The 20547-nt window shown below is 48.3% G+C and overlaps 2 protein-coding genes across 7 annotated transcripts; one reads left to right on the top strand and one right to left on the bottom strand.

Annotated features, from left to right (window-relative positions):
* The first annotated feature begins 503 nt into the window (after positions 1-503).
* Positions 504-8584, top strand: LOC135804592 (cytosolic carboxypeptidase-like protein 5). Of its 4 annotated transcripts, none has more exons than XM_065318493.1 (8): positions 504-1758; positions 2587-2856; positions 3338-3514; positions 3801-4528; positions 5051-5186; positions 5831-5985; positions 6701-6735; positions 7427-7546. In XM_065318493.1, exons 1-7 carry the CDS (start codon positions 877-879, stop codon positions 6708-6710), a joined length of 2358 nt encoding a protein of 785 aa, XP_065174565.1. In that variant the 5' UTR covers positions 504-876; the 3' UTR covers positions 6711-6735; positions 7427-7546. The 4 variants fall into 4 exon arrangements, with proteins under 4 accessions (XP_065174565.1, XP_065174564.1, XP_065174563.1 ...); XM_065318492.1 differs by having other exon boundaries at positions 7424-7545; XM_065318491.1 differs by lacking the exon at positions 6701-6735 and having other exon boundaries at positions 508-1758; positions 7427-8584.
* A 555-nt stretch (positions 8585-9139) lies between these two features.
* LOC135804593 (homeobox protein Meis2-like) lies at positions 9140-16254 on the bottom strand. 3 transcript variants are annotated; one of them, XM_065318495.1, is made up of 8 exons: positions 15988-16220; positions 15664-15723; positions 13660-13705; positions 13260-13545; positions 12315-12466; positions 11837-11913; positions 11133-11545; positions 9140-10116 (listed from the first exon to the last, which is right to left on the bottom strand). In XM_065318495.1, the coding sequence occupies exons 4-8, from the start codon at positions 13513-13515 to the stop codon at positions 9959-9961; spliced, it is 1056 nt and encodes a 351-aa protein (XP_065174567.1). In that variant the 5' UTR covers positions 13516-13545; positions 13660-13705; positions 15664-15723; positions 15988-16220; the 3' UTR covers positions 9140-9958. The 3 variants fall into 3 exon arrangements, with proteins under 3 accessions (XP_065174567.1, XP_065174566.1, XP_065174568.1); XM_065318494.1 differs by having other exon boundaries at positions 12315-12469; positions 15988-16209; XM_065318496.1 differs by lacking the exon at positions 9140-10116 and adding an exon at positions 10778-10899 and having other exon boundaries at positions 12315-12469; positions 15988-16254.
* Between the last annotated feature and the right edge of the window lie 4293 nt (positions 16255-20547).

The raw sequence follows: 20547 nt of genomic DNA, 5'->3' as shown, positions 1-20547 counted from the left end.
GGCTTTTCGCACTCGAACTGTACTGTGTTTGTACACTCAGAAGGCGTGATTTGCGACTCCCTGATTGAAACCTGTCTCGCAGTCTCTCGGCGGACCGCTTGATCGGAAAGATCGTCAGTGTATGTCAGGGAGTCGTATCAATAACCATGATAACAGGACTCCCTGGTACAGTAATGTCAGTATGTACTAAAATGAAGTGATGACATGTCGTCAGGGGCGGGGGTCGACCGAGTCAGAGTAACATGATCGGTAATCCGTTAGGCGTTTGTTACCAGGTAACTGACACTTGCCAGCTTGGCAAGAGTGCTGTAGTGCATGATGCATAGCCGGTTACCGGTTGCCTACAGCTATGACTATTTTAAAATTATTTTTATGAGTACAACTTACTACATGACTACAAGTCTATGATCTGACTGAGTCGTAGATCTACCTGTACATGTATGACGCTGACAGTCTGTACAATGGACTTTGCAGTAGAGCCTGGACTGGCTGGAGGTGGTACATGTAATGCAACACCAAAATACCTTTGAGTTTGAGGCTTTGTGAGTACACAATCATGTATCTTGTCGTGTAAACGATGTCACTGCGGACGGAGGTTACGGCTAGGGTATCTATATCTGCCGTTTAAAAAAAGAGTCGTTCATCCTAGATCCTGCCGGCCGTGTCGGAAAGAAACGCCTTTCGTCCACAAGGCGAAGCACGCGACACACGGCGGCATCAGGGGCGCTACAGAAACGCCTCAAATACTCCAGCGAACACCATCTCAATGTGTTGCGTGCCTGACTAGTGACTGGACATCTATCGGTTGTCGAATAACAGCGGTTCATTGATAAGCAACCCACTGGCCGGCGCTGCAACCATCTATCGTACGATCGTATGTACGCTTGTCGGCAGTTTGCTCTGTGGCGAGGTTTGGAGCTGAGCTGCAGGCGACAGTGGGCTGAGGCGACGCTGTCGGTCCGCAGGTGGTACAAGGACACCAACAGCGACAGACCCAGTCGTGGAAATAAAGGTACTCCGACTGAATGTAAATCAACGGAGGGAGTGTCTGGAAATCAAGCCGAGTGTCCGCAGACGACGCCGGCTGCTGGTCACGGGGAGCCAGTCACCGCAGTGCTGCGTAGCCTAAGCAGGCCCGCAGCACCAGCACCCGCCCTGTCGCTAGCTGCGGCTACAGCTGCTACTGCGCCGCCGGTGTCGGTGTGGGTGCAAAACACAGCAGCACGAGTCACGACGACGGACTCATCGGCGCCTAGAACTGCGGAGAGTGGACGGCCGGCGCACACTAGCTGCACTGCATCCATGTCGGCCGATGTGTTGACGACTGCAGAGCTGGGCCATGGGAGTAGCGCATCAGCGCGCCAGGTGTTCCGTTTCGAAGGTGGTATAGTGTTCAGTAGTGACTTTGACTCTGGCAACCTGGGAAACGTGGAGAGGATTGGTGGCGGCGGCGCGGTGGAGGAGCCCAATGACGTCATTGCCGGCAGCCGACCAGCAGCGGCGTTAGCGACGGCGTCGAAAGCAGAGTTCAACGTTTGGACTATGAGAGACAACTGCGGCGGCGATCGCGAGGGCAAAAGTGACTCTTGGTTCTACTTCTCCGTCAAGGGCGTGAGCGCGGGCAGTACGCTACGCATACACCTCATGAACTTCAAACAGAAGAAACTGTTCACGCAATCCTGGCTGCCAGTGTTCAAGACGACGCACGACCCCTACAAGGCGTTCGGTCGTCTGAAAGAGAAGCCGTCATTGTCCAAAGTAAGAGACACACGTGTACAATGCACAGCACTGCTGAATGACATGCATACAGACAACAGCACTAACACAACACACACACACACACACACACACACACACACACACACACACACACACACACACACACACACACACACACACACAAGGAGAATAGGAGCAATATCACACCGCAAGATGCGTGACGGTTTAAACAGTGCTACGAGCACAAGATCAGAGCACACTGAATATTGAGCCGACCTGTTCATACTTCAAACCGCCAACAAGCACATAATTCAGCAGTTGTATGAAGGAGTCAATTTCTAGCCTACTAGCCTGGAATCCCGTTGCTGGCGTCAATACGACAATAGTGTACAACCCCCAAGAGTGTGCGACTGCCTGCACAACCTCTATAATGCTGTGATGGCAGAGTTTCACATCACCTGGCATGGTTCAAAAAGGTTACGCTCTCAAACAGTGCCGCTTGAAAGTGACCACAAGAGAGTTGAACCCAAAGGCAAAGCAGGATTGCGCACAGCCCTATATCTATCATGCACAGGGTGCAAACATGTGCACGGGCTCGTCACGTGATGTGAAGTTCTGCCGTCGCAGACCCCATGGCTGGAGTTGCACACTCTCGGGGGTTATGTGCTCTTGTTGGCGTGGTTAGCGAGAGTAGCTGGAGAGCATGCGTAATGGGGAAGCTGTTCATTGCCTTCCTTTATGTCATGTTTGAGGTCTCTGTACACTCTTCCAGCCATCATTTAGTAGGTCTGCTTATACGTTTGACGGTACATATGCATGTACATGAACGGCGGCATCCTTTGTGTGTCGCTTTGCCCGTTGTCACAGGACGACGAGGGCCGCTTCATCCTGAGCATCGACTTCAGGATCGGCTCGCCGAACCAGACCACCTGGTTTGCCTTCACATATCCTTACAGCTACAATAGCCTGCAGAAGACGCTGCTCAGACTGGAGAGTACGTACGCGGCCACTGCCGGCACTGGTCAACACCTTGCCAGTCAAGACATGGCCAGCATGCAGGCATCTACGACATCGTTAGCCAGCTCATCCTCTACATCTTTACATCTAGGTCGTAAAGCCGAGCCAACGAAGCAGCAGGTGAGACATCTTGAAAACCTAAAAGGTGTCGTTTTTTTTAAACAGTGGGAAGTTGTAGTGGGATCATGTACATGTACAGTTTGTAAGACCATGATGGAGAAACAGCGGGTGCCGACAACCACTACCGCTAGGCTGAATATGCAAGGCCAGCAGCTACAATGCATACAATGTAGCTTTGCTGGCGGGCTGTGTGGCGGCTAGTGTTGGTCTATATCACATCATACATAACTTAGGTGCGAGTGGTTTGGTGACGGTTTGATCCATGTCTCATGTGTTAGTACTTAGTAGTGACCTTAATTCTGGCCCTCGTAGCAACCCGGGCCTGATTGACACACACATGCTGGCACCAATGCGGCGATGGTTGACTTGTTGTGTGTATTATTGAGCATGGCATAATGTGCCTGGTGCCTGCCCAGCTTATGGGTGAGCCGACACTTGTAGTGCTGACATCAGCCGCTTGTTTCTGTATTTTAAACGGCAGATACCTAGCGATCTCTACTTCCACCGCGAGCCGCTGATCTATACAAGCTACGGTCGTCAGGTTGACCTTATCACACTGTCTTCAACGAGAGGCAAACAAGATGAACTGGAACCACGCTTGCCCGGTCTCTTTCCAGATGGTAGCATACCAACATCGGCACGGTTCAAGGATAAAAAGGTATGACAAAAATCTGAAACAAAACTAAGCTGACAGCAATGTACTGTGAGAAGACCATTTGAAATATCGCAGAATTTGAAGATTCCCAATTCTACGCCACCAGCTGTTGAACATAATGCATCCTGGCCATGAGACAACCTGGCAAAGAGGCCACCTGTTTTAGTAGCCACCTGCTCTATATGACCACTTCTCTGTGTGTGCTTAACGTATCTCTAGTATCATTGTCTGCTTGTTAATGCATGGTTATGTCGTGTTGTTTCCTGACATTTGGTTGCCTCACTCACAGGTGGTGTTCATCAGTGCACGGGTACACCCTGGCGAGGTTCCAAGCAGCCATGTCTTCAACGGCCTGCTGGAGTTTCTGTTGAGAGGCGACGACGTGCGCGCCAAGGAGCTGCGCGAGCGCTTCGTCTTCAAGCTGGTCCCGATGCTGAACCCGGACGGCGTGTCGCGGGGCCACTTTCGCTCTGACACGCGGGGCGTCAACCTGAACCGGGTGTACATCAAGCCCCACTGCCACGCACACCCGTCGATCTACGCAGTGCGTCAGCTGATGCTCTATCATCACTGCCTGGGTAGCCATATGGCCAACTGTCCTCTATCGGCCATGTCGGAGGAGGAGGTCTGTGAGGCGTTCACGAAATTTGACCTCATGTCTGCGATCAAACTGCCATTGGCGTACGACGATCTGAAAGCGGATGCGCCGTGGGGAGAGGAGATGAACGGCGACCCAGTGTTACCTCGGTGCAGTTGTAACTTTAGCATCTCACGGCAAAGCGGACTGGTGCTGTATGTGGACTTGCATGCCCACGCCAACCGACAGGGCTGCTTCATGTTCGGCAATCACTTTGGCGATGCCAGCCAGCAAGCGCTGTCGGAGCTCTTCCCCAAGCTATGCTCGCTGAACAGCCCGTTCTTCGAGTTTGGCCAGTGCGCGTTCTCCGAATCCGGCATGAAAAGCAAAGAAGGTTCCGGCCGCGTTGCAATGCACAGAGCTACCAACCTTGTACATTGGTAAGTATGGGTTTACAGTACTACCATAGTAGAACTTACCATCCTTGTATTTGTATTATACTGCATAAACTTACTACATGTATAGAGGTTACGCGAATGATGCCGTGGAGGTGAGTCAGCGGAACCGCTTATGGGTGCTATGGATACAGAGTGAGTCGCTAGTGCATCGCTGCCCCGCAAATTTTCCAAAGCATTTCAACTGATGATGTAATCGTATAACCAGTGTCTGCTCCAGGGCCGGGTCAGCCGGGACATCGACCTGGTTGGGGTACATGTACTTGGACGCATTTGATAAAAGAACACTGGTCCACTCGCGACCCGGCTGGGAGTATAGATGTCGAGTACTTGTTTTGTACTCTAAGATGGTACACACTGACATGGTACAGTGTGGGCGCACGCGACCGGTGTAGGTGTGTGTGTGTGTGTCTGTCTGTCTGTCTGTGCGCGTGTGTGCCTGTGCATGAATGCATGTGTAATTGTGTATCATTCTGTGTGTTCCCGTGTATTTGTACATTTGTGCAGTTACACACTCGAATGTCACTACGGCAGCAGCAGAGCGCCGAACCCGGTGGTCATGATCAACACCACTGACGGCCGTGTAAGCCCAGTGACAAAGTCCTACGCCTGCGCTCTCTATGAAGTCAAGCATTTCGAGCAGGTGGGAATATTCGACTTTTCAGTTTTCACCCCATGTGCCCCACAAAAGAGGGTGATAATGTACATCCTCATTAGCTCTACGGGAATACTCTTAACCATGAAAAATATACTTTCTACCAAATAATATAACTCCTACTTCTTTTGAAGTACAATAACAGGAGTTTGCAGAGGTTGTGTCTTTGTGATATCATGCTTCAGAATGACTAGTGTACTTGCTGGACTCTGACATGCCGTGATTATGGTGCTGCGCTGCTTGAAGCCCGATGATCATGAAACACGAGACACTCTGACTCGATTGCAGCAGAATAGTCCCCTCTCCAGGCGTCATGACTTAGACTGAGTGACACAGACAGTGCAATTCGCCATTCGATAGGCTTTGGAGCCAGAGGAGGAACCTGAGGAAAGCTGCATACTCTTTTTCCACAGCCTCGTGGGGGGGGGGGGGAGGGGCAGTGCTCAAGTATGAGATTCCGGACCCCAAACATTTCGGTTATAGTCTCTAAGTTTGTAGGCTAGATGTTGTCACTATAGAAAATACTTGCACCCACTGGTAAACATGAATACTAGAAGCAATACTTCCCATTCCTAACGTGTTGTGTATACTGGTGTTTCTGTACATTGCTGGGCGCATTAACGATCTTGCAGGTTGGACGAGCACTGGGTGTCTCCATCCTGGATTTACTGGGTCAAAACCCGTGGTCTCGGCTTAACAAGCTCACACCACCCATGACCGTGCACAGGCTAAGGAACACACTAGAAGCAGCCATCAGCAGAGTGCGCGTGCAAGATGGCGAAAAGGGGTGAGTGTGCGTGTGTGTGTGTGTGTGTGTGTGTGTGTGCGTGTGTGTGTGTGTGTGCCAGCTAGTTCGGTTGGTGGGTACACTTATGCCAGATAGTGTTGGGCCTGTTGCCAACGGGCTCGGCTGCTTGAAGGTGTATTGTTGTACCTACCACCTTTGTTGGTTTCAGGGTTCATATACTTTCTATTTGAAGTATGCATACCTGTTAACCATGGACTACTTCTGGCTAGATAAACTCTTGTGTAATCAATGGTGCTAGTGAAGCTGTTATCAGATCCACTCTGATTTAGCCACCCACACTAGTACCAAGTATTACCTTCACTGAGGGCAGGGGTACCTGCAGTTGGATCCCGGGACGGATACCCTGATGCCGTCAATCCTTTTTCTGCACCTTGTCCTCACCCGCACTTACTGAGGTGTGGTGAGCCCATAAGTGGGATCATTTCAAGTCCACCCTAGTTTGGGGATTTCAGGGGGTGTCGGCCGTTGGGCGGTTCAATGGCCAATTGAGTCATCTTTCCAAGATTCCTTTTGAGTCTCTCTCCCCTCTCCCGGGGAGACCCACGTGACCAGTTTTGGCAGTGAGCAAGTACAAGTGTGTGTGTGTGTGTGTGTGTGTGTGTGTGTGTGTGTGTGTGTGTGTGTGTGTGTGTGCGTGTGCGTGTGTGTTTGATTAATTTTTTTGATTGATTTTTTTATTTCACGGATCCTCCAGAGGCAAATAGATGCCTATCGAAGGGAGTCTCCTAAGTAAGTATGGAAAATGAGAAAGTATGTTCGTAGGGGAGAAGAGGTAGAGGATACACTAGAATAAGAGTACAAAATAAGTAAATTCAGTACTTCGGGTAGTACATTGCATGCTAATCATAATGAGAATTAGAAAAGCAGCATTGCGGACTACTATAACTGACATATACACAAACTATTGAAACTATCATACATGTGGTTAGCCTAGACACAAAAGTCAGGAATACCTTTCAAAGAAAACATAGATTGCGAATGATACCGACGAACAGCAATACTAAATTTCGCTGTTGTAGAGAGTGAACGAATATCTTCAGGAAGTTTATTCCAAGCAACACTCAAAGAAAAAAGGTGTGTGTGTGTGTGTGTGTGTGTGTGTGTGTGTGTGTGTTCAAATGTGGCAGAACAGCCTGACTAGAGTGATTTTGCAGGGCACCATGACCATGAATACCTGCCCCCCCCCCCCCCCACACACACACACATGGCCTGGACACAACCTCTGGAGATTACTGTGTGATCAGTCAATTGATTGATGTTTACTTCAAGTGGCGTGGCATGCCATGTATGGAATGCTTGTTTGTTTCAATGGTCACTTTTTTGAAAGTTAATATAGTTATAAACTGCTCCAGAAAGTGGTTGCTCACTTGTCATTGCCCATATGTAAATATGTCCTACTATTTTGCTGTGACCGCAGAAGAAAGCGTCACGGTCAAGATGCAAGAGGGAGAGCTGACGGTGCCGGTGCAAGCAAATGGACAACAAGCAAGTTGGACCTGGAAGACGCACAGCCACAGTTGAATCGACGTGCTGCCTCACGGGTAAGGCCTTCTGGCCCATCGGTGCCACCTGGGCGTGGGTGTACAGTGCAGAAAAGGCCTGCCATGACTGCTGCTGCTGCTGCTGCCCAGCGTAGACCGAGCGTTGTTTCGCTAAACGGCAGCAAGAGCAACACCGTCCTGGGACGGTGGGAAGTGATTGGTGATCCGGAGAACATGCGACTCCGGTCGCAGACTAATCTCCTGTCATCACAGAGGAGCGCGGGTACCTTATCCCGTCACCAGCCCGCAGCTGGGAGAGCGGTGCACAGGGCAAGGCTAGCTGCAGGTGTCCAATTACCCGATGTCTCTCCACCGGGCACGCTGAGCGTGCGAGGGCACACCACACACTGGAACCATGGCAGCGGGTCGGCTCTAAAGTCCAGGCAAACCGCAAGGACGAGAGGAACGGCAACAGTCAAGCCACCGACATTTCGGCCGGGTTCGCATAGCACAGGTCACCATCGACTACAAGTACATCGTCCATCGCCGTCCGTGATGATCACCTCCCCAAAGCGCCATGCAAGACAGTCTAGAAGTGTATGCACGCCTGTTCGCACGCGTCACTGAGAACGGCATTAAATACAACAGCTGCCGAGAGAATGCAGGAATGACAACGCTGGTAACATCCCTGCCTGCCTCGCCTCTCACACGTCTGTCGTCAGACGTTGTAACTGTCACACATCACTCTCAAGTACGGTGCAGCAGTCACTGTCAATCTAGTATTGTTGATTCTACACGTGGCTGTTGCCGCCGCTGTTGCTGCTGCTGCTGTCTGCATTAGAGAGCAGCAACAATTCTCATCCGACCCGGAAAATCTCTGCCCAAGTACTGACCCTGGGTCCTATTTTACACTGTACTTCTGGTAAAGATGATTTTGCTCATTACAACTGATCTATCTCATTATAACACTCAGCAAGACTATTTACTTCAAGCGCTTGACTACAACCAGTTTGCCAGTATTCTACAAGCCCTTTCAATGACTTGTCATCCAATGCATTCAAGCAAAGGAGCAACACTGATGCTCCTTATTTACTGTATTCGAAGCGGCTCATGTGTTGCACAGAGTGCTCAACACCCAAATGGGCAACCATGTACGGAAGATGGAGATTGAAAATGAAAACCCTCCTCTTTTATTTATTTTAATCGCATCAAGAGTACATAACCGTGGTTATGTACTCTTGATCACATGTATGTTGCTCCTCAATCTCAGGAGAGTACTATTCAGTCAATTATTTGTTGAGAACTCCTGATCCTCAGTTTAGCTAGAGTAACATAGAGAACCGTCAGCGAACCTAGTAGCATAGAAAATAGATTCTGTTGCTCCATAAGTCATGCTCACATGGCCACAGTCAGGGAGTAGTAAAGTGCTGGTATCTTACCACTCCCTGGTCACAGTGTTCAGACAGTGACTGTAAACATACTCCCAGGGAATCAGACTGCCCCAAGACCTCGGCAATGCGGAGGAGATACTGGGACCTGAGAGCACACCAATTTGTTCTCATAATGTTTCTCCGCATATCGGCGAGCAGAGACGAAAGATCTCCTTCGTCATTTCTCATAAAGTTCACATCATTGTACGCGTCATACTGCAATTGTGTTTATAATCGTACTCTTCCTTCTGTGTACTTCGAGTACATGTACATGTACATCACATTCACAGCAAAACAATCCTCTTCTCTGACAATTTAAAACACTGCAGTCAGCGGGGGGAGAATATAATAATAATAATATGGGACGCGGATAATAACTACTATATCTGTAGAGAATCAAGGATGCACACGGGGCACAGGCTTGCATCCCTGAAGTACGTAGAACTCTTACAAATAATAGTGAAGGACAGGAAATCACCTTTGACGAAAAGATAAAGTTCTCTTAAAAACCACTCCATGTACCTACCTCATGGACTGGAATACAAAAGGGAGATAACTGAACAAAAGAACGAAAAAAAATATTCAGAATAGAAACGCCTCACAGCAAAGATTATAGAAATTTCAAACTGTCACGAATAGGAAATACTTTGTCAACTTTGTGCAACCCCAAAAAGACGAAGGCGAAGAAGGGCTTGGTCACTGAATGCACGGCCAAAATCCTATATCCACGTGAATGCATGGCTCCAAACTCACAAGAACGAAGAGGAGCTAGACCCACTGTACCGGAGTACTACGGGTCAACTGAAGAATCATTACCTTCCGTCGTATTTGCAACACCGTCTGTACAGTTGTTCTGCCAAAGACTGTTCTCAAACTACATTATGCAACAAGCCACGTCACTAGGTGACAGATGTCTGATTGTTGTGACACACGGACACAAACACGCAGCAGTTCTACATCGCACCTAGTTGTTCCACATCATCACACGTTCAGAATCGGCTCCAAGACACGTACGTATTCACATCATGCGCCGTCCGCAGTTTACTTCATCTTGCTTCCATAGTTACTGGTTGGCGTGGGTGTCCAGCTGTGGGTGGGCACCATTTGACCCATGGTAGTGTCGATGGCCTGACCTTGGGCGGTCGGCAAGAAAGACATCGCCGTCGGTTGCAGATAGGAGTGAGCTGGGTCCCAGAAAGCTGCAGAAAGCCGAGCAAAGCACACAATGAAGGCACTCCAAGATGGTGAACTCTCCAGTTACCAACAGCACAGATTGTGTTGCAGAAACTCTGTATACTACCAGGGTCAGCTGGGCATTGTTCACTCTAGCAAGCTTTTCTAGCAAGCCTTTCTAGCCAGTACATGTACCACATGTGCAGATTTTCTGAAACTTGCCGCAGAGAGGACAACAGCTGAGTGTATATACAGTAAGAGGAAATCAGTGTCAAATCACCTGTAGCACAATCCAATACAGGCAGTTTTTGTATTTCGTATTTGTATCTATGGATTCTCCACAGGCCTTAACCTAAATCGAGGGAGTCTCCAGATGAAGGCCTGGAAAAGGCAAGTGGAACAAGTCTACCTGCTACTGACTTGGGGTCGAGGTTTGGGCAAGGCACGTGTCACTCCATGTTTTCGGTGTTTGGACCAGAACTTATGAGGGGAAGCAATCTAGTTCAGGGGGAAAACCCCTGCACTGGACCAGAATGGTGATGGGTCTTGGTGACTCTTGGAGCAACAGCCCTCCGAACAAAAGCTCTAAACACAGGTTGTAGGCATGCTGCAGGCATCATGCCCACCCCTCCCTACATCTATTATTTTAATTTTCAACACTGGCTCAACAAAACGTAACCCGCAAAAGAAAGAGCAGTGACATCAGTAGCAGCATACAAGATGATTGTGCACCACACACACACACACACATACGTAGTACATACAGTACTGTCGATCGCCGAAGAACGTAGCACCGGCGAATGAAGAGGCTAGAAATTTCACCAAGCACAGCATACCAATGTATACATGGTGACTCAACTGCGCATAGACGGCAAAACATGAAAATAGGAACGATCTAGGCTAGGTGGCTGACCCCTCAGTTCTTCGGCGATCGACAGTACTGTATGCATATTGCATACTAACTAGTGTCCACATGACGTGCTTCCCCTGTACATACATTCAGCAGAGCTTGAAGCTATGCACACGGCCGGCTGCTGCTTACCGGTTTGTTGTACATTCATGGCGCCGGCTGGTGGCTGGCCGGCGAAGATTGCCGGCTGCATGGTGAGCAACTGCGGATTGAACGCGTTCATCGGTGCTGCCATGGACTGGCTGGGCGACTGCATGGCGATGCCACCCTGGGCCACTTGCATTGGACCGTGGCCAGGCGGAACGTGGGGGCTCTGCATCGCCTGCGGGCTGCCCATGCCGGGCATTGCGATGTGCGATCCCGGGCTCAGGCCATCGAACTTGCCCATCTTCGCCGGACTCGTGAGCGACGGGTCTCGGTTGACCTGTCGCCGGCGGCGATTCTTCTGCGCATCCTGCACGCTGGGTAGCGGTGTTGCACCCGGATGATCTTTATTATATTTCTCGACGAGGGGTTGCACTAGACGGCGACGGGCATTGATAAACCTGTATGGGCACGTGCACGCATTGCGGAAGACAACGCACAGCCAAAATATGTAGTTAGGGTGCACGCATTGATAGCAATGCAATGCTGGAACAGGACTGTAGTCAGGGTACATGACAGACCCCAAAGTCTATACAGGAGTTGCCAGGGGCAGCAAGATGATATGAATGGTCTGCTTGTCGAATGGCTGATAGCACAGACCCCTATTGCATCCATCGGTACTTCTCAGTGAGGTGCACTACAAACTTCAAGTACTAAAATTAATGATCTCTACCTTCACTAGTACCACGTACCAGTTGTTGACTTGTAGTTGTGTGAGGCCAGTGTGGCTGGCCAGTTGTTTCTTCTCATCTTCAGTTGGATACGGATTCTGCACAAGGTCAACCACAGTATATGCCACACACGCACGCATGCGCGCACCCACACACACACACACACATACACGCATGAACACACACACGCACAAGCACACATAATGCATGCGTAAACAACGGTCAAAACTAGAAAGCACGTTCAAAGAATAAGACTAGTAAGAGACTGTTCAGAGCATGCAGATAACATAATATAAGAACACACTGGCACGTGAGAAGATGTCCAGTGGTACAGTAGAACTACAAATACGGAGACTCCCTCGATTTAGGCTAAGGCCTGTGGAGAATCCATAAATACTTAAAAAAATATAAAATACAAATACATGTACTTGATACCTGGATATGTCAGGGAAGCTCAAAAAGAAATGGACGCACACGGGTAAAACAGAGTTATTCATACCTCGAAGTTTTGTGATAGCCAGTGCTTGAGCGTCTTGACCACGTCTTTTTGGAACATACAGCGTTTGTTCTTCTTCTTCTCCTCCGCCGTTGCTCCAGCAGCACCATTGCCGTCAGCAGCAGCAGCCTTGGACGAGCTCTTACTCTCCTTGCCTGCTGATTTACAGAAATAAGAATACAGGAAACTATTGGTTAGGATCCTATTGCCATGGAGAATGTACATTCGGATGTCCCTAAGCTTCGCCTGGCACATATACAAGCAGGAAGCAGCGAGCTCTTGGAGTGTATGACTCGTAATGTGATGTTAGCTTACAAAACAGTATTTACCTTTACCAACTTCTGTGTGAGAATACTAGCTCTGATTCATTCGATCGATGCCCTGCTCTTCGGCAGTCGCCTTTGTGCAGTGTGGTATTTACCTTTTAGAATACCTCCAATTGTCATGGCTGAGTCCAAAGGGCTAAGGCCCAAGTGCATACTGTACCCTGTTCTATAGCAGTGGAGATTCCCACAATGATAGCTAATAGCAAGAGTACATAACCCCCCCCCCCAGAGTGTGCAACGCCAATCCAGCACTGCATAGGGTCTTGGTCGAGCGGAATCGGATCTTCTGATGTCATGCGTACACTCCACACCAGCACAAGGCCGGTCTCGAGGCAGGTCACCATTTTTTTGATCCGAGAGTACCCGCGACTCCCCGGGTTCCCCTCAGATGTGTACGGTATTATGACGCAAAGATCCGATTGCGCTCGACCAAGACCCTATGCAGAGCTGGATCAGGCGTTGCACACTCTGGGAGGTTATGTACTCTTGCTAATAGTGCACAGCCATCTAACCCCAGCATTCACTGCCGATCCCGTACTAAGTTATTACGTGACTTTCTTTTTTTCGCTTCACTAGCTGTGTTCCTGGAGAATCATACGGCCCGTGTCCGGTCGTCGCATACCTTTACTCTTAGTGTCCGCATTCGCGGCGGCCGGTGTTGCCGACGTTGTGAGAGTTGCTGTTGCCGTTGCCGCGGGCGCTGGTGCAGGTGCGGCAGCGCCGGCTGCGGACGACAACGCCGGCATGGACGGCGACGTGACGACGGACGTTCCGGCCGTCATCTCCGGCTTGACGGGCAGCGGCGCCAAGGTGTTCATGCCGTGCAGCGTGCTGGTTGCCATGGTCGCACTGGTCGTTCCCGTGCCGTTTGCCGCCATTGTGAGTAAGCTGATATCACCCGGTCCTTTCTGTTGCATGCAAACCATAGCAAACCGTATCATGCACAACACAGCCACATTAGCACCGACACACAGTCACTAATGCATAAATGTAGATTAACAATACTACACTCATGTACATACCAGTAGATCTCCAACTGGCTTCACGTCGTCTTGGTTTACTTGAGAACTGCAGTGCAGGACAGGGCAGACACACACATGCTGATGAAGGACGCGCGATGCACACAGACATGTGTATCCGTACAGGGGTGTAGCTGGTCCCCCCCCCCGTTTAGGGGGCCGGGGGGGGGGGGTAACACAGCCACATAAGTGTAGGATGGCTGGTGCATATCCTTCATGGGCATTATGTTCATGCTGAACCTAGGTCGAAAACCTTAGGGGGTGCACGTGCCACCCGTGTCCCAATGCGGGCTACGTGCCTGCCTACAATCACGCTATAACTATTCATTAGGCAAGGAAGTTGAAAACGGGACACATCTGAAGAAAAATTGACCGCCACCATCAGGACTCAAACCAGGGACCTTTGCTTGTAGCCAGCGAAGCTCTGAAACTGAGCTATGCTATGGTGTCGCTGCCATGTCGTGCTACAACAGCGGTATTTTGCAGTGTGCCAAGTGTAGTCGCCTCGGTTCCCCTCAAATCACCTGACCCACGGCACACACTAATCTACAGCGGTATCATCATCGGTCAACCCGAGACTCTGGTAGTCTGATTCGGATGAGTATAGTAGCCAAACTACTATTCCCGATGACCTCCACCACGTGATTCATTTCCAGATTTCAGGAAACGGAGGCGTGCAGAATTTTTTACAGAAAGACAGGTCCATTTTGGTCTGCAAGTCCCAGCGGGTCCTCAACCCTGCTTGCAGATGCAACTGCAGACCTTCATCTTGCATTGTGAGTGTGAATATGAACTGATGTTCGAAGACGTTTACGGTGCATACTGCACTGATCACAGAATACAGTGGGTTCACGCTGCCCTGAGTCTTGTGCTGTTTCAGGGAGGTAGCTATCCCCAACCCATACCTGTAGCTGTTTGCATGACACACACACACACACACACACACACACACACACACACACACACACACACACACACACACACACACACACACACACACACACACACAGAGTGTAAGCTGTGATCAGTATTGTCAGGATCATCACTGGCACTCCCCATGTCAGCCACTTGCGCAATAGGGCTTGAAAGTGATGACGTCAAAACGGCCAGGGAGTAGTAAGTTGACATCAGATTTCTATTTTGGATCCACTAAGGTGTGACTTTGCTATTGCCTCAGTATGTGGATGCATAGCAGCCCACTCATGTCGCATGCAGCTGTGACTTTTATTTCGCCACCAGTTGTAACCCCGCCCCCAGTAGCCAAATCAGTCAGTTTCACTGGCTACATCACCATGCTGTGAGTAAGACCGCTTGAATAGTGCTTGGATCCATACAAAAACTGGATCCAAGTGGATCCAGTTTTTGAATTTTTGAAATTGTTGCTATACTGTGACGTAGCACTTTCAAGCCCTATGTAACTGGTCCAGCCTCACAGTTGCCCATGACCAGCCTGATCCATGGTTTCTTTGCTGATCAGTGACCCATGGCCATGCTACTGGCCTGGCTGGTCCAGCCCACCACTCTATGCCCCTACTCTACTGTCTCTAGTCTGTGTGTGTCTGTCTGTCTGTCTGTGTGTGAGTGAGCGTGCCTGGCAAGGGCATGACACTCTGTTCAATAATGACAACCAGTCAGTCAGTCAGTGAATACGATATGGCGCCAAAACCACGTGCCAAGTAGTATGGGCGCTAAGCCCAGGAAACCTCCAACACTATCTGAGCCTTGAAACTTCGAAGGCGGACCGGAAAATTGCCAGTTACAAGGCTTCACCAAGCGGCCATTGCGGGTCTTGCAATGTTGCATTTACCAAACGAAACCTCGTGCAGCGCGGTGACCGTACTCGTAAAGCCACGTGTAAATCATTGAATGCATGCCATGCACGTGTAGGAAAGTAGAGACATGCACATCGGGCATTTTTTTATGTTACCCCGAGCAACAAGCATGCAGAGACGCGCGGAAAAGCTACGGAAATATGTCCGTGCCTTCCTGCGTCCATGAGCAACGAACCTTGGTCAATTCGGTGGCCGTTGGGTTGATGGTGGGAGTTCGGTCAGCGCTTGATCCTGGCTGAGGAGCACACAGAAAACACCGCGTGCGCCGACAAGCACACGAACAGAACAAATCCATCACTAGGGAACAAGGCAGTGAGAGAAAATCATCTCGGATGGTACGCGGTGGCTAGATTCGCTCATTCCATGCCGGTCCAACCTCGCTCTCAAGAAGTCCAGAACAGGTCCGAATCGAATGGCCAAAGTGACACGAAAGAAAATTGATGTATGTAAACAAACGAATCAATCCCTGGCCAAGAAACGCCATCGCTGTGTCACTCACCTCTCACAAGCAGGTCCTGAGAGTCAGAATGAGGGACAGGAGGCGCTCCTAGGACAGCTACCAAGACAAGAAGCGACAGCAAGAACTGCCAGGGCCACTATTATGCTACTGCAGCACTTGAGCCAGTCAGTAAGGAGTCAGTAAACTTCAGTAAAGTCTGCCTATGAGGCCAGTAAAGCAGCACCGGTTGCAATTGACAATCGTCGGTGACAGTGCGTTGACATAGCAGTGTCAGTGTAGCAGCTAATACGAGAGGTGTTGTTGTTTGCGAAGAAAAGAGAGCATCGCCGATTCGCCGTATCAATGTACGTGTTTTCTGTGCTGGTTCTACCGTTACTTGTCGTCCAGCCAGGTGAGAAGATAAGAGCCGAGGTGAGTTGAGCGCTCACACAGGCCAGCTTCTCCCTGCTCCATCAATATCATGTTGCGCCGCCATCAGCAGCGCCGCTGCGCATGAATAGCGCGCCAAGAATGAGCAGCATGCTGCCAAAAGCTGCAAATGGCTGGAATCTCAGGGAGTCAGGACCTGAGGAAAGGCAGTACTACTCCTGCATGTATCATTGTATGTGCTAGGTATGTAATCGATGGGCAGTGTGCGCGGTGCGTTCAACGCCACGCCAGCGCGTGCGGCCGCGACCGTGCGGCCCTCGGCGTCCTTGTGGCCGCACAGCCACGGGGGCGACCAATCAGCACGACGTTGCTAAGGCCGCATAAATGCACGACCTGTCCAGCCCCGACCGCAGAAAGTGACAGGACTGGCTTTGTCCTGAGTTCAGCACAGTGTAATCATGGTTCTGAAAAGAACAAGTCGATGTGCAGCCAACTGCAAAGGCCACGATTGGAACGCGGAAGAGTGCTAACCATGAGTGTGTGTGTGGCATATGTGGCATGTGTCCTAGCGAAAAATTGGCAGATTCTGTTCGAAAAGCAGTGAAATTGGCAGAACCATACAAACCTTATGGCAGGCACTTCCTTGAATTCTGCTCCATTTCCTTATCCACATGCCAACATGCCAACATGCATGAACCATACCAGAAAAAGTACCAAATTCTGCAGATTTTTCTGCCGCCATTATCCGCCAAGGGCTACACCCAGTAGGAGCACATGTATGTGTGTGTAGTACATTGCTAGGAGTATTACTAGGACACACAATGGGCATATCCTGCGCTGCATGGATACAGGACAATCCGCAAACTATCTGAGCACACACTATCGGAATGCATGTGCACGTGACTGTCGGATTGTGGCAGGGACGACGCGTACTTGTTATGAGGGGCGGCACCACCGTCACGTAAATGGTGCCAGTATCACCTGTTAGAGCATCAGATAATGATCGTTGCATTACCATGATTACGATGATCGAAAATATCACATGCACCATTCCCACTCGCAGCGAGGATTGTTAGAGCCGCTATCAGCTGTCCCTCTGTCTTTTGCATCACCTCACATAGTGACATACACACACGAACTCTCTCTTGTTCCTTGTCGGACTGTCTCTCCTCGGCATCGTACTGTTTGTCTCCTTCCCCTGCCTTGTGTTCTAGCCTTCCTCTCATGCATGTATCTGTATTTTCAATGGTCTGCCCGCTACTCTGTTAAATTAACTGGGCTGTCTGTCTCTCTGTCTTCTGTTCCTATGCCTGGCCGGAAGGCTGGAAGCCGGCCTCTTATGTGAGCATTTATACAAGACGCCGAGCTTTCTTACTGGTGGCATGTGCTTTTCATGGCACTCGATGATCCCCCGGCCCCTGAAATATTTCTCTCCTAAATGTTTGTCCCTTGGTACCAGCGCTCTCAGTGTCCATTTCGGACCAAGTTCCACCTGCCCCTTCCCTATTATCTAAAATGTTCTGCTTTTAAGTCCCCTGGTACTTCTTGGCACGTTCATTTGCTTCCTTGTTATTGATCACCTCTGCTCGTTTGGTCACTGCGAATTAAAATAAAACCAACAACAACAACAATAACAACATCAACAGCACCACTGTACAAGTCCCTAGAATACTACAATGCCCTCCCTGCTAGCACTCGTGACGTCTCCTCCCGACCTGCTTTCAAACAAGAAATCTGCTCACTGCTGATTTAACTCAATCTGCTCCTGCAGCGCTCACCCTCTCCCATACTTGTGAAACTCAAAGTGGTGTAAATCACTTTCCAACTGCATAACCCACAATCTCACCTTCTCATGAATTTATCTCTTATTAGCGATGGTGCCATCGTGAGAATAAAGAATTCAAACAATGGCCAACATTATTTTCACGCTTTAATAAACATATACTCTTCGCGCATTCTCTGCGCCACAATTATGCCCCACCGCATATACTCTCGCTGCATACTGCTAGCAGCGTACAACCTTCGCATAATTTACGTCGCTCTCGTACTTGGCACTTGCCAACTCCGCGGACTGATCGCTGTCTCTATTCGGCCCTGTACAAGGCCCTTCATTACTTTAATTGCTTGCCCCCCAGCTTCGCGAAATCCCTTCTCGTACTCTCTTCAAATCCCAGATATCCCTGCTGTTGCACAACTCTGTATGCTCGTGTAGCGACTACCCCTACCCGTACACTTAAGTTTAACCCCTAGGCCCTGCCCACCCAATTCTTCCTCACTCTTTCTCCTTTCTTACACTATTATCTCTTATCACTCCCTTAGTATTGACTCACATAGATTTTTGCCATACCTAAGCAGTCAAATATTCCTGCATATTTCACTCCTTAGGGCTATATTGACTGCTTGTATTTGACTGCTTAGGGGTTGCGCAGTTGAACGGTGCCTAGTACAGCATTGTCACTGCATGAGTAGGTGGTGGTGCAACGGTTGTGCAATCATAAAACCGGGATTCATGAGGTTATCGTTCTGGAATTTGAAATACGGACTGTTTGTCGTGATAAATCTAATATTGACTTCGTACTTGGTCAGTATAGGAAATAAAAACCTCGTAAAAGACCTCGGCTTCGCCTCGGTCTTTTACTCGGCTTTTATTTCCTATATTGACCTCGTACTCAGTCAATATTAGATACTTATTGGCCACTGGCTATCGTGAGAATAAAGATTTGAAACAACAACAACAACAACAACAACAACAACAACAACAACAACAACAACAACAACAACAACAACAACAACAACAACAACAACAACAACAACAACAACAACAACAACAACAACAACAACAACAACAACAACAACAACAACAACAACAACAACAACAACAACAACAACAACAACAACAACAACAACAACAACAACAACAACAACAACAACAACAACAACAACAACAACAACAACAACAACAACAACAACAACAACAACAACAACAACAACAACAACAACAACAACAACAACAACAACAACAACAACAACAACAACAACAACAACAACAACAACAACAACAACAACAACAACAACAACAACAACAACAACAACAACAACAACAACAACAACAACAACAACAACAACAACAACAACAACAACAACAACAACAACAACAACAACAACAACAACAACAACAACAACAACAACAACAACAACAACAACAACAACAACAACAACAACAACAACAACAACAACAACAACAACAACAACAACAACAACAACAACAACAACAACAACAACAACAACAACAACAACAACAACAACAACAACAACAACAACAACAACAACAACAACAACAACAACAACAACAACAACAACAACAACAACAACAACAACAACAACAACAACAACAACAACAACAACAACAACAACAACAACAACAACAACAACAACAACAACAACAACAACAACAACAACAACAACAACAACAACAACAACAACAACAACAACAACAACAACAACAACAACAACAACAACAACAACAACAACAACAACAACAACAACAACAACAACAACAACAACAACAACAACAACAACAACAACAACAACAACAACAACAACAACAACAACAACAACAACAACAACAACAACAACAACAACAACAACAACAACAACAACAACAACAACAACAACAACAACAACAACAACAACAACAACAACAACAACAACAACAACAACAACAACAACAACAACAACAACAACAACAACAACAACAACAACAACAACAACAACAACAACAACAACAACAACAACAACAACAACAACAACAACAACAACAACAACAACAACAACAACAACAACAACAACAACAACAACAACAACAACAACAACAACAACAACAACAACAACAACAACAACAACAACAACAACAACAACAACAACAACAACAACAACAACAACAACAACAACAACAACAACAACAACAACAACAACAACAACAACAACAACAACAACAACAACAACAACAACAACAACAACAACAACAACAACAACAACAACAACAACAACAACAACAACAACAACAACAACAACAACAACAACAACAACAACAACAACAACAACAACAACAACAACAACAACAACAACAACAACAACAACAACAACAACAACAACAACAACAACAACAACAACAACAACAACAACAACAACAATCAATAATCATACATGTACATTGTACTACAAGTACAC

The sequence above is a fragment of the Sycon ciliatum genome, chromosome 1, assembly GCF_964019385.1.
Source record: "Sycon ciliatum chromosome 1, ocSycCili1.1, whole genome shotgun sequence".
NCBI lineage: Eukaryota > Metazoa > Porifera > Calcarea > Leucosolenida > Sycettidae > Sycon > Sycon ciliatum.
This window is presented reverse-complemented; position numbering and strand designations above follow the sequence as displayed.

Excerpts from the sequence above, each read along its gene's own strand:
- LOC135804593 (XM_065318494.1), bottom strand. The coding sequence starts at position 13,515 with ATGGCGGCAAACGGCACGGGAACGACCAGTGCGACCATGGCAACCAGC. Across the intron at positions 11,914-12,314 it reads GGCTATCACAAAACTTCGAG|AATCCGTATCCAACTGAAGA; the intron begins GTATGAATAACT and ends GACCTTGTGCAG. Across the intron at positions 11,546-11,836 it reads CAACTACAAGTCAACAACTG|GTTTATCAATGCCCGTCGCC; the intron begins GTACGTGGTACT and ends GTGCCCATACAG.
- LOC135804592 (XM_065318490.1), top strand. The coding sequence starts at position 877 with ATGTACGCTTGTCGGCAGTTTGCTCTGTGGCGAGGTTTGGAGCTGAGC. Across the intron at positions 3,515-3,800 it reads CACGGTTCAAGGATAAAAAG|GTGGTGTTCATCAGTGCACG; the intron begins GTATGACAAAAA and ends CCTCACTCACAG. Across the intron at positions 5,187-5,830 it reads AAGTCAAGCATTTCGAGCAG|GTTGGACGAGCACTGGGTGT; the intron begins GTGGGAATATTC and ends ACGATCTTGCAG.